This window comes from Zonotrichia leucophrys, chromosome 7 (genome assembly GCF_028769735.1).
Source record: "Zonotrichia leucophrys gambelii isolate GWCS_2022_RI chromosome 7, RI_Zleu_2.0, whole genome shotgun sequence".
Lineage (NCBI taxonomy): Eukaryota > Metazoa > Chordata > Aves > Passeriformes > Passerellidae > Zonotrichia > Zonotrichia leucophrys.
This window is the reverse complement of record NC_088177.1, coordinates 21644519-21657936: the sequence shown is the minus strand read 5'-3', so window position 1 is coordinate 21657936 and position 13418 is coordinate 21644519. Positions and strand designations below refer to the sequence as shown.

At 37.0% G+C, this 13418-nt stretch overlaps 1 protein-coding gene across 4 annotated transcripts in view; it reads right to left on the bottom strand.

The window, feature by feature from the left end:
* The window catches only part of PDE1A (phosphodiesterase 1A), a 194353-nt gene that overhangs the window by 18548 nt on the left and 162387 nt on the right, over positions 1-13418 (bottom strand). For all 4 annotated transcript variants that reach the window (XM_064719019.1, XM_064719015.1, XM_064719018.1 and 1 more), the window contains 5 exons: positions 7839-7940; positions 7599-7719; positions 3868-3949; positions 2487-2607; positions 547-731 (listed from right to left, as the gene is read on the bottom strand). In XM_064719019.1, the coding sequence (XP_064575089.1) occupies positions 547-731; positions 2487-2607; positions 3868-3949; positions 7599-7719; positions 7839-7940 (611 nt within the window). The remainder of the gene's footprint in view (positions 1-546; positions 732-2486; positions 2608-3867; positions 3950-7598; positions 7720-7838; positions 7941-13418) is intronic.

Sequence of the window (13418 nt, the reverse complement as noted above, 5' to 3'; positions counted from 1 at the left end):
AAGAGTCACTTTTGGCTTGCTTGGGCCTAATGCATGCAGTGATTGCCCAAATCTTTAGATCCACTGGGTCATTTAAATAATTGCCTACAGCATAATCCCAAGAAGCCTGCGATACAGAATTCTGTTATATACAGTGGGGAACAAATAGCATTTCTAATAGCAAAGTACAACTTTCACATTTCTGAAGAAATGTGGCAGCACACGCCACTTTGAATTGCTGATTTTGGCATTTAAAGCAGATGTCAGTATTAGTTACCATTAAAAGTGCAAGAATGCACACTTCTAAACCGGACCTCTAAAGATAAGCTGTGCAGCACAGAGCCTCATTGCACAGGGTAAGAGATTTATTCCCATCCCCTAACCACCTACACCTCTTTAGACCCCCTGGGAGAGCAAAACAGGAGCATCTAAAACAAACATTAAGACATAAAATATATGAGTACAACACAACTATGCCTTTTTACAGGTTGATAGAAATTAAAAAACGAACGTAGGTGAAGTCTTAGGAAGTAACCTATAAAAACATTCTACCTTAACATGTCATACCTTCTGCTGCTAATTCTTTCCATCTTTCTTTGTTTGCTTGAATGATCTTCATCAAGTTGTCCTTGAAGGCCCTTAGGTCTACAGTTGCTAGAGAATTTTCTGTGTGAGTCCCTCCATCACCTGTACTTTTAAACCCAGGTCGTCTTTGTGCTTCAGCATTGCTTACTGCTCCCAAACTATTTTGGCTGGACAAGGGAAAAAAACCCCAAATTACAAAAACAGTCAGGCAATTTTAATAATACACAAACAGTTCATGTCAATCAAGTTGCTTAGGAACTAACTTGAAAAAATAATTTTTACCAGAGTGTGCCTAAGATACAAGATGTCTTGCTGACCATTTTTCAGGGAATTCTTGAAAAAAAAAAAAGTGACAACTGAAAAATACATTACTTGTAATCCAATTCTTAAAAGAATTTTTACACGGACATTTTGGAGCAGCTTCTTAGCTGTGTTTTTGCATGATGAATGGTATCTTTGGCTCTCACAGGAAAGACATCTGATCATTATCTTTTGACCCATTTAAAAAAAAAAAGGAAGACATGTATAACAGGTAAGTTTTGCTTGAGCTGAAAAGTCTCTTCAAGTTGCCAAGTTCCAAGTATAGACAAAGAAAGATGTGAGTGGCTTTAAAATTCACTAAATAGAGACTGCAGCTACATCTACAGGTGAGTAGAAGTGAAATTACCCATATATGTATATGGTGGAAAAGGTGGGGAAAAAAGAATGAATGCTCTTTTTTTCTTAGAATTAAAAAATAAGACCTATTTCCAAACTTTTGCAGGTACTCATGTCTTAGTAGGTTTTGTTTACTCAACTTTGCTGCATGGTTTATCTCCTTGGTACCACAGACACATGCTAACAGACATACAAATGGGTTTCCATTAATCAGAAAACAGTTGCAGTGAACATACCAACAAGAACTTTGCAAGAAGAGTTAACTGTAATTTCGATGTGCTCCACAGATGTTGAATGGGATAGAAGGGAAAGAATAAGCCACAATTCTAGTGTTTTCCAGGCACCATCTCATGGTGTCCACGCAGTAGGGTGTGTGCAATTCTCTGGCTCAGACATTTCTGTGTCATTTTACAGGCTCTCCACTCCCCTCAAAAGTGTGCCACTTGATTCCATTCAAAGAAAAAATCCCTTTATCCTCCATCTCACATGAGGAAGTTTTGCTGGATCATAAGTGTTTTTTCATTTGCCCCTCAGTCATGAATATCAACCAAAAATGAAGCCTGAAGCTGCTAATCATTTGCAGCTGCTAATCACTCATTTGTGAAGGAATACGTAAACAAATGTGTTATCAGTAATACCTTAGTTTAGCACTGTTTCCCCAAACACTAAGAACACTATCATAAATACCTACTTCTAGTAACTCCTACTTGCTTCTAGTAAGCAAAATCTAGGAAAGCACTAGGTTCACCCTTTAGTTACTGAAATCTAACTAATGCCCAGCAAATAAAAAATTACCTCGCAGAGTTATCACTTAGCAACCTCAGTGAAAGCTCAAATTACAGTTTTAAAATGAAATATAAATATGATAACAGAGGCAGTATTTGTAAAGGCAGTATCTGATTATTCATCAATGCTTTCAGCAAGAAGCCACTCAAATTACACTGTTGTAGCTACTTTGCCTTATTGGTACAGGAATTTCAATAGCCTATTGGAAAGATTATATTTAAAATGTAGAACTAAATTTCATGGTTTGTATGTGTTTATTCTGATCATTACTGGGATTTTGCCTTTTTATATGTACAATTGTTTAGTCAATGGGGCAAAATAGGACATTGCAAATACAATGCAGCCCCACAGGGTGGCAATACTGCACAGCTGTTTGTTACCTCCCCAGCTTCAAATAACCGAGATCACTCTGAAAATCACATTATTAGGATTACTATGTGAGCTTATGTTAGTTCAATAACAAAGCAGTGTATTCATACCTGGGGGTCCCAAATGCAGGACTTTCAGATTTTGTCGCTTCCTCTATAAGAGGCATAACAATTTTCTCCATTGAATCAGTAAGAAGAGAAAATGTTGGTTCTACTATGAAATCAATGAAACCTAAAGAAGAAAAAAAGAGAAAATCAGGTTTGCTATTTCCACAAGTCTCACAACTAAAATGCATACTTGCTATTGGGCTGATTTTCTAACTGCAGTCCCAATTCAATATACTAGATACCGCAAGTATAATCTTCAAGAAAAAAGCACAGTTGAAACAAAAACCACCTGAAGCTGTATAGATACAAGTGGATATTAATAATTACAGCTTTTCATTCTTTTTCTTGTAAATTTTATGCACTGTTGAACACACCTACTATTTGAAATGAGTATTAATTATTGAATAGAAGGGAAGCTACTGTTGAGCCAGAGCACTACAAGCCATGCTTTCTCTTTTACTCTTTTATTCGGAGCTTCTTGCCAAGGAGTTAATATTTCAAATTGCTGTTTATTATTCTGTGGAGGTAAAGTGTTATTTCACAGTGTGTAGGAGGGTTCTGTCAAATCAGTGAAGAGAACAAGTAATATCCTTCGGAGACAGCATTCATCCCACAGTTCTGAGATGTCAGCTCTGAACAATGTCTTTTACATTCTAAAGTGCTCATCATGGTATGGAATGACACAGTGAGAGAATGAAGCATTATTCTCTACTGAGCACTTAACAGAAAAAAATATGTTAAAACATGAGCTAGCAATGGATTTCCAGATGTCTTCCTGCTCTAACCCATGCAAGATGAGCAACAGGGAGTCAGTCTATAATCCAGCTTCTCTCCTGCAGTAAATATGATGCTTAAGTACATTGGCTTCAAACTCCCAGTGAAATAGAACAAAGGATACAAAAAGTGAGTGACCCAGGGAGGCTTGACCCTCTGTAGTTTGACCCTGAGACACTGATAGGCTTACTTACAGTCCAGAGGGCTGATTTATTAATTAGCTTTAAGTTGAGATGCATCTACAAACTGGTACTTTCAGATTATAATAGAGAGAGACCTGTGAGTTCTTAAGCAAGAGATAAGCAGTTTGAGGACATGATTTGCCAGACTCTAAAGGGTGTACAGTAGAAGCTGTGCTTATGTCCAGTATCTTGGTTAATCCTTCTCCTTCCCCTCCCTCACATATGGTGAAATTACATCATGTTCTTTTGAGACCAGCACCACTCTACTGCATAAGCACAGGAGTTTGGAGAACAGATAGGTGCAAAGAAATACCTTCACCATGATGGAATTTTGAACATTCAAAAGTCAAAATGGGTAAATGAAATGTCCCTGTGAATTTCCATACTCCTACACAGACAAAAAAGAGAAGAACACAGTTTGTCATTACCTATTTGAGACTGAGCTACCAAAGTGGACTTGCGGTCACAAAGTGGGGAAAATTGAAGACCTAAAGCAGCCTCCTTGTCTCCCTGCAAACAACAATGTTTAATATTATAAGCATATATTTGATGGAGAGACAGAAAGACAAAGGAATCTGAGTATTCTTAGTATTTATTCAAGATGACTTCATTAATTTATATTCTTAAATAAAAACATGTCAGAGACAAATCTTCAAATTTTGATTAAGTGTCTAAATTCTGACTTTGGCACTTTTATGTAAAGAAGTTTACTGCAAGTTCTCCTCAGCAAGACATCTGCCAATGAGATTTAAAATATATGAAGTCCTTGTATTCATAATTTAGTTCTGCTGATCCAGATGTAATGGGACTAGAGATACTTAGACATGTTTGTAATAGTATGCCAAATGCTGAGTGCTTCCTTCTATTCTGGTTCATCCAGCATGGAAAACTCCTTCAATGGATTTACTCATGTCAAGTGTATGAACCAACTTGAACTTGTTCTCACTAGCAGGCGTGTCTCTCTGCTGCTGAAGCCACAAAAAATACAAATTCAATTTCATTACAAGGATGATTTGAACAACCTAGCTCTGAAGTTTTTTCAGCACTCAACAGATTAGAAGAGTCTTTTTTGTTGCAACAGTCTTAATAGGCAGGAGGGTGTATCTCCATTTTCAGCATAGTAGACCAACTCATCTGCAAAACCTCAAAAGAAAAGTCCTGTGGCACAAAAAAAAAAAAAAAAACCAAAACCCTGAAGAGACATCTTTAAAAAGGAGGTTATAATTGGTGTTGCTGGACAAACCTGGCTGCCAGAAGCACTGATATTACAGATATAGGAAAATCTAGCCTTGCAAGTCAAATAAACCTATATATTTGTCATGGAGAGTGTTGTTAGATGATCATTCAGTGAAGAGCACTGCCTGAACAGACCATTCTCCCAAGGAAAACTGGGAAAACATAAACTGATGGATGAAGGGGGCAGTATTAACCTTCCTTAGTCTTTTTGTCATGTATCACTGAAGTATATTTGGGAAAGATTTCGAACCACAAAGGCAGTAAAACCAATCCAGCCGCAGAAACAGATGCAATTCACAGATTACATTTCGTGTGAAAGTGGAGAGCTTTATCACTAAGGTCATTACATTTTATACTGAAGTGTTAATAATTTGAACTCAGAGTGTGGAAGAACACACGAACAATTGCTACTAGGAGCAGTGGGAGTCGCATCTCCACGTAAATACAGGGGCCAGATTGCAATATCATATAAACTGGGGTAGTTCTAACTACCCCACTGGATTTTTTTTTGTTTGTTTTCAAGTAGTTCTGAGTTATGAATTACTTTGCAAACAACATAATATCAATTAACACTTAAGTCAATTAAATCTAAGACTGTAAATTGTAATAATGGACACAAAACTGACATTTAAACCAGTTAGAATTTGATGACATCTAGAAACAAAATACAAATCAAACAGTAAAAAAATTCTTTGTTCAGGCCACGGACTCACTTTTTAACTCTCTTTTAATGTCTCTGCATCTATTCAGACTGAGAGTAGAGTACTACAGGCACTGTGGTACTTCTTTGAGTTACTGGAACTATTTCTTTACTTTTAAAGATTTGAGATGGGTGGCTGTTTTTCTATTTTAAACAAGTAGTTCAGATTTTCCTTGGTATTGCAATATACTTTCTGTAGCTTTTGCTATTAAAGTGTTGTTGGGCTTTTTTTTCCCCTGAAGTTAACACTGGCACCTATCTTAAACATTAGCTGGAGTTAACAAAGTTTTTGTCAAGGTGAATGTTCATTTTTTTGCTGGTGAGCTTTGAAAGCTGCTTGTGAAAGCATTGGATTTGCATCAGCTTCTTTCAGAATCTACTGCCTCTCCCATAAGGCACAGAAGTAGCTGAATATTTAAAGAAAAGAAAATGAGGAATTAAGGGGTTTCATATACATTTGGGCTACTTCATCTTGGTAGTCATGGATTTGGAAGTCCCAGAGATTTCTATCACACAGGCTCAGCTCAACAGACCAGAGGATGCACAACAAGCCAGTGCATGCAGGGAGTAGGAGACCTACTGTGTCTGCACTGCTCACTGCATTTATGTATGTGCTGACACTTCATCACATCTTGAAAAGTGCTGGAACTACTCCACATTGTCCTTAGCAGTACATGGAAAGAATTCTGTTTCTGATACACTCCTCTGCAGCCTGGAAGACTTTGGTATTTTTACTGCTGAGTTGCATGTTCCTTTTTACTTGATATTTTTAAATGCCTTTTCGAGTTCTTGAGCAGCATTTTTGGGATCCAGTTACTTCTTCTAATGGATGGATAAAGGAATAACTAAAACATTAGCTGGTCCTATGCATTCAGTGACCAGTGTGGTACTGTTTACTGCTAATGCTGCCTCCACTTGGCTGGACATGTTGCCTCACTGTCCCAAGGGCCCTGTCTAGTCTGTCTATCTGTGTCTTAAATGTTATTACAGTTGGTCTTTTTATGACTTTTTCTTGGGCAATCTGCTCCTCCTTTTCGCTCTCAAGTTCAAAATCCTCAAAATTTCCCTTGACAGAGGTAGACACAAACTCATGACTGCTCATTATTTCCATAAAAGTCAATCAATCCATTACTTATATTAAGGCACCAGCTCTCCAGTGTGCCTTCTCAGTGCAGTCCAGAGTCAAGGATGCCCGATGCTCCTTACTGAGAATTCACATGAAGAATCTCCAGGATCTGAGCAGGAGCCTTATATGGCAGATGGGTCTAACAACCTCATGGTTTCACATGCTTCCTTTCTTATTCTCTGATCCCTTTTTCCAGCGTGACCCTTCTGATTTGAAAATGTCAACATATAGCAAAATTAAGACAACAAAGCTGAGAAGGACATTGAGTGTTCCCTGATTTAAAATCTGTGCATAACTAGAAATTGTCATACCTAAACTGGACTTTGATTATCAATTGTACTTCAATAACTGTTATGCTGACAATGTGCATGGTCACAAATATTGATTACAAAGAGAGTATTTTCCCACTGGAGAAAGGCTTTTTTCTTTCACCTGCTGAGGTGAGTCAAAAAATGACAGCAGTGACACCAACATCTCTTGGAATTCACTACCTCACAGAAATAAAAAGGCTTTCACAATGGTATGTCTTCATTTTTGGTTTAGGGTATATGGTCACAGCATTAATACAATGGTACTGTCTAATCTCTGGCTTTGGATCAGGCTGTTATGAAAGCAACACCTTCAGGTCTATGTGGCATATGCATGGCAAATACTAGCAAGGAAAAGAAATAGAAGGGCTTTCTGAAATGAAGACAACTTTTTGCCTTCTTTGCTGAACATGAATTCTTCCTATTTTCTCTCATCCTACCCTTCTGGTGCTTCTTTATAATTCAAAGCATATATAAATCTCTGTCTACAGAATGAAAACAGCTTGACAAGTTATATTATAATTGAAAAGAAAAAAAACCTACTACAACACTCAGAATACTGATATCAGCTGAAATAGATGGAGAACTATATCCATTTTGTCTTATTCACACACATAAAAGTTGAATCAATGTCAGTGGTATGTATTATGAAGAGTAAAGAATATACACTACTGACTATGCCTGTCAATCACAACCAACAGCAACCTTGCTGGAAGACTTAAGAAAATATTAAATCATGTAACCATTGCTTCTTGAACTAGATGTATTAAAGTATTTTAAAAATGGCACCTGTCGAAAAAATTCTTCCATCAGGGCCATGGTCCACCGGTAGTGCAGCTCCCAGGATTTTGCTGGATGGCTTATGTCTGCTGCATGTAGAATCAAAGACATGGCTTTGGCTTTGTCTACCCTGTCAATTCAAGGACATGCTCCAATTATCTCAAAACAAAGGCAACTATTTAAATTCTTTTCTTGAATATGAGCTCATTGAAAGGCTACAGATAATGAAGAGAATGAAAAACAACCTACCCCTGTGCCTGCTGCAGAGTGTGCCGCATTGTTTTAATTTGTTGGAAATGACCCGACATGTCTGTAGACAAGACCATCTCAATGACCAAGCTACGCAACTCCCTAAGAACAATTAAAAGCAAAATGACTGATTAAAATTCATTTATTCTCTGTATGGTACATTTGTTTAAGCGGTATTTGTTAAATTATAACTTTCAAAACAACATCATGGGTTTTATTACGTTTTAAAAAGCATTTAAATAAATTATTAACAACTTGAATATTGTATCCTAGAGGGATTCTGTGAAAGCAGTGTACCTCAGAAAATGTACTCTGCAGTCATTATTTCAGAGCCACACTATTTTGTAAATCCTATTTCCTAGTGCATAAACTAATATTACATGCAGTTCTCTCACCCATTATAAGTCATTCCTTATTTTTTCCAGCAATAGAGTATTCAAAGAACAAGTTGTTCTCTGGGCTTACCACCACACAACAGCATACATTTTTACTGCCCTCATGCTAGTGAAGAGTGTGCATAACACTAAGCCTAGGAAGAGGGCTGTGGAAACACTCAGAAGAGCAAGAGGTATCACATCTGAAATACTATCAACATTTCACCAATATAAGATCATTATGACTATCTACTTTTCAGTCCAAAAGTATTGTAATACCTATTTAATGAATCAGAACAAGTTTGGGATTAGTAATTTATCTCTGTCTTGGTGTTATGATTAGAGATGTTGCCTTGTCCATCTTTCTATTAAATCCATATGAAACTAATAAAACATGAATAATGTAAGAAACTTTATTCTGATTGTAAATAAAAAATGTAATTAATTTTATCAACAATAATTACTGGCTTAGAAAATTCTGTCTCCTTGATGTAGAAGGATCATATATAGGCCATGTAGGAGTCCTTTTAAATGGCCTAGGAGGACAAGCGGTGCTTACATGTACATGGGGAATTTCCCACATTAATCCTTTCATTATGTACCAAATATCTTCATGACCTCATTCCCAATCTTAAAGACGTCCAAGTATCAAATAAAACAGTAAAATCCTACCTTAGTAATTCTTACTGATCTTTCATACCATATTCATATGTTTGACTTAAGTAAATCAAAAAACATGCAGGTTTGTTCAAAGGACTATGGTTTAAAGAGGTAATTTGCAGTTTTCTTTAGGGCTATTAGAATACTTTGTTATAAAGACTATCAAGACTTTTTTGATCCAAATAAATTACATATTCAAGCATACATTTGTTGCTGATTTTTATGTATATATTCCTGACATGCTTTAATGTAACTGGATAAAGACTCAATGCTCTCACTTCTACTCAATAATATGCAGCCATAGCAACTTGTGTTTAGAAAATGCCTTACCTTATCTGACCTCATAATAAGCTACTAATTATTTTGCATCCCAACTGCTCCTCCTCCACATTGCTTTGAAAGTGTACCCTTCAAAAACAATCAAAGCCATTAAAGAAAAAAAAGCAAAACAAAAAACCCCAACAAAACAAAACAAAAAACCCAGCTGACACTACAAGAGAAATGAGGGCTCTGCATTGTTAAACCCTGTTTTTTTTGAGACTGAGATAATTATCACTTCTCCTTTCCATGGGAGATTTTCTTAGAAACTTTCAGTGTCTGAACTTTTCAGAGTCATCAGAAAAATCAGAAATAAGTTCACCCTTACTCACAAGATACCTCACCCCTGCTACGCAAGACACACACAGAGAAGCAAAACCACATTTTGAGTTTATTCATATTGTAATGTCAGGAGGAAAAAACCCCTAATTCTTACCTACAACATCTGAATTAGGATCAAACAGTATAGCACTGTCCTGTCACGCATGCCTGAAGATTTCAGGACACTAAAAATCTGTTTAACAGCAAAAGAGAGACTCCTGTGCCCATATCCACCACAATCAGAGGATAGAATTGAAACCTGATAGGAAAATGGTAGGTAAAGCTCCACTGGAGCTACAAATGCTTCATCTGCTATCATTGCACAGAAGGTTGATCTTGGGCTGATCCCATCACCAAATTGCTTCCCAGGGAAAAAGGACTGCCTCAACTTCCACACCATGAGACCTCAGCTGGTCTCATAGGTGACTCCTGGACAGAAATCTCTCCCAGTCCTCAATAGGCAGTCCCCAGCTACAAGCCTCAGGATAATACAGGCACCTGCTACCCCCCAAAAAGACACATAGATGCTGTCATACTTGAAGGGGAATGGTAACAATATTCACATACAGCACATTGGCAATCTTTCAGGCCCAATATCAGAAAATTACTGGGTTTGAGTCTACCATCTCCACTTTACTTAAGTAAATTGTCATCTTCTAGGCTGGCATCCTTTATAAACCCTCCCCCCGACACAAGTCCTACAGATAGGATACTGTAAAAAAACATAGATGCAAGACTATGTGAAAGAATAACATTAACAATGCTGTAATAAAGAGACAAGGAGTGATACATTAATTTCTTGAAAAAGTAGTTAGCCAAGAAATAGAAACTAGCTTTACCTGGATTTGTCCATGACAAAGACATCTAGTCAGCTGGAAACTAATCAAAATTGCAGGAACAGACTAAGATGAGCAAAGGCAAGGTGAGAACTGAAGACATAAGCCTCATCTTCAGGTTACAGTTAATCCTTAAACAGAAGAATCTCAAGGGGCTTTGTGAAACAATGTTGTTCGTTCTGCACTATATATAACACCTACTGTTTTGTCTCTTTTTTTTGATAATCAGGCAATAAATCACTGTATGCCTTGGGGTGGTTTGAGACATTAATACTGCCCCATCACCTACAATGACATGCATGGGGTGCTGAAACACTGGGAACCTGCTAAATCAAAGGAGAAAAGGGGGCAAACAAGGATTCCTCTTTAGTTATTTAAGGGCACAAAGTGAAAGAAACAAAACAATATCAAAGACTGGAACAAATTTTCAGAGTCAAGAAAAGAGTGAAAAATTGCTATGAATGTCACATGCATTATCCACAAAGGACATCATCCTCAGAATGCTGGCAGTGTTCCCCAGCTCAGACTAGAAGTCTAAGTTTTAAACTTAATTGAAGCTGGCAGTTTATTAGCACATTTATCTTCTTAAAGTTAACATGTAGAAGAGAAAATTGAATACTATAAAGTAATTTCAGTCATTTTGCTTCATTTTGCTAGAATAATTAGCAGAACCTCAGTTTAAATAGTCAGCAGTGTTAAGTTTTTGAAAAATGAAACTGCTGCAACTAAAGAAAATAGATGTGACAGAAGTAAAGAAATTAATCAGTGCCAGGAAGTACATTGAAAAGTTGAGCAGATTATCATTTCAATTTACTGACAACTTGATTCAGTGGAACCCCTTCAAAACTGTTAGTTTAACAGCATGAATTTCAGTATAGATCCAAGAAAATCACTCCAGCAATAATAAGAAAATTTTGTCTGTTAAGTGGCTACCAGATCCATCATTGCACCAATGAAAAGGCAGGGTTACAAGAATTTCTGGATATTAGAAATTAATACCAGGAAACTGCCATTTCCATGACTGACCCTCTAAATTGAAGTATCACACTGCAACAGGTTGTGCAGGTTGGCACAGACAGGCACTTTGGAATTTACTGCTTGCTTCAGAGAACAGAGTGTAATTGCTGAGCTGAGTGACAAAACATGGAACTGAATGTCCTAGTTTAGATTCTTGAGCTTATTAGTCAATTCATACATTTCTTCTACATTTTACTGAATATACCCAAAAAGAGATGATAAATTCCACTTTTTTCTTGTTGCCAAAACTCACCAGCTTCAAACTGGCTGCATATAGAAGAATCTGTGTAATCTACAAAACGAAATTTGCAAAACTAAAGTAAGATCTTCTAGGAAAACATAATTGGGTTACGGAGAGAAGAGACTGGAAAGGAAGTGTAAGCAGAGCCAGTGTGTGATTGTGCCAGTTCCAAAAGAATGTGGCAGCTTATCACAGGTTCAAAAACCACAGAGAAATAAAATGCAGCTAAAGTTAGACAAAATGCTCCACAACTGAACCGGACAAAGAACTGTGGGAAGACCTGCCCAAACAATCTTTGCAGAGAAGTTTGCTTCAGAAGAGAGCCTATCACATTTCCCTCTTTCTTTTGTTTGCAGTCCAGCAGAGCAGTGTATATGAACATAATAATGTGGAAATCACAGCTCTCTCTTTCCACTCACAAATATTTGGGTTTCACCCTGATACTCCTTTCCTCAGTGGATAACAGAAGGGAATGACTGGGATAAACTGCACTAGCTGGCAGCCAGATTTCTATCAGCTGGAGCCACTCTATGTTGCTGCAGGGATTCCCAGACTACACTGATTTATGGTGGTCTCCAGTGATGAAGAAGCCAGGACTAGGGATGAACAGAAGTGTCTTCAAGCCACCCTTTGAACACTCCTGAATTGAAATTCAGCTGAAGAATTTCAGCTCCTTTCTACTTGGAAGCATCCTCTGGCAGGATGCAATATGAAACAGCACCACTTCAAAAAAAATAAACTCAAGGCAACATGTCTGAAGATTTGAAAATAATTTTCCCTCTAAATTTATGGCTTTAAAAGACAGAATATGAGTTTCTGATGGCTGCATACTGGCACAATAATCTTCTCCACACTCAATAGCTAGAACAAGCAAAAACAGGGTCACAGAGATCTATCAGCCCCAAAACAGTTTCACAAGGAGCAAGGCTGGCTCTTGTTGGCATTGAAAATCTAGGTGTATAGACAGTTATCAATGAAGTTTACAAATTACTTCTGGAGAAATTTCTCCATAACTAAATGTACAACACAAACCTTCTGATAACTAAATCTAAATGAGTATCCTCTGGGAAGAATTCTTTTAAGAGAACTAAAAATGGTATGCTTCCTCTCTCACTTTGTATTACATTTAAAAATTATAGATTTTAAAATATTTTTTTAAAACAGGTACAGAATAATAATTAATTGAAACCCAGAAGGACCAGCAGACTCACATTTAATAAATGCTTTGTTTAGGTGTTTTCTCATCATGCAAATGAGTTAAGACATGTAAATCTACCATGTAAAACAGTCCATCTGTAAATATACACCTCAACAAAATATGACCTGATGTTCACATATTCCTTCATAAATGTATAATTTTGTGAAAATACAAATAAAGCAGAGTTTAGCTTTGTTAATAATGGTAGCACCATTCACAGTGGGAGACTTTCCCCTAGCAGAACATACTTTTCTGAACTTCACAGTCCACCTGTCTCCAAGGGCCTTTTTTAGGGCCATTGAATAATATCTGTGTTTACAGAAACACAGAAGACTCATATTTTAAATACACTATGTATCCATCAATGAGATACAAAGATAATATTCCCTTTTTAATAACAGAGAGACTCTCACACTTGAATTTTAGCCTTACAGGTCTTATTATTTGTGACATATCAATTATGATACTTAATCTTTCAGCTGGTCATATTTTCTTCAGGAATTACACTAAAATTAAGAAGAAAAAGAAAAGGGCTCTGTAGCACTTCTGGGCCTTTGTTATTTTTGGACTGTCCACACAATCCATTTTTTAATGCTTAACCAAGACGTGACTCTG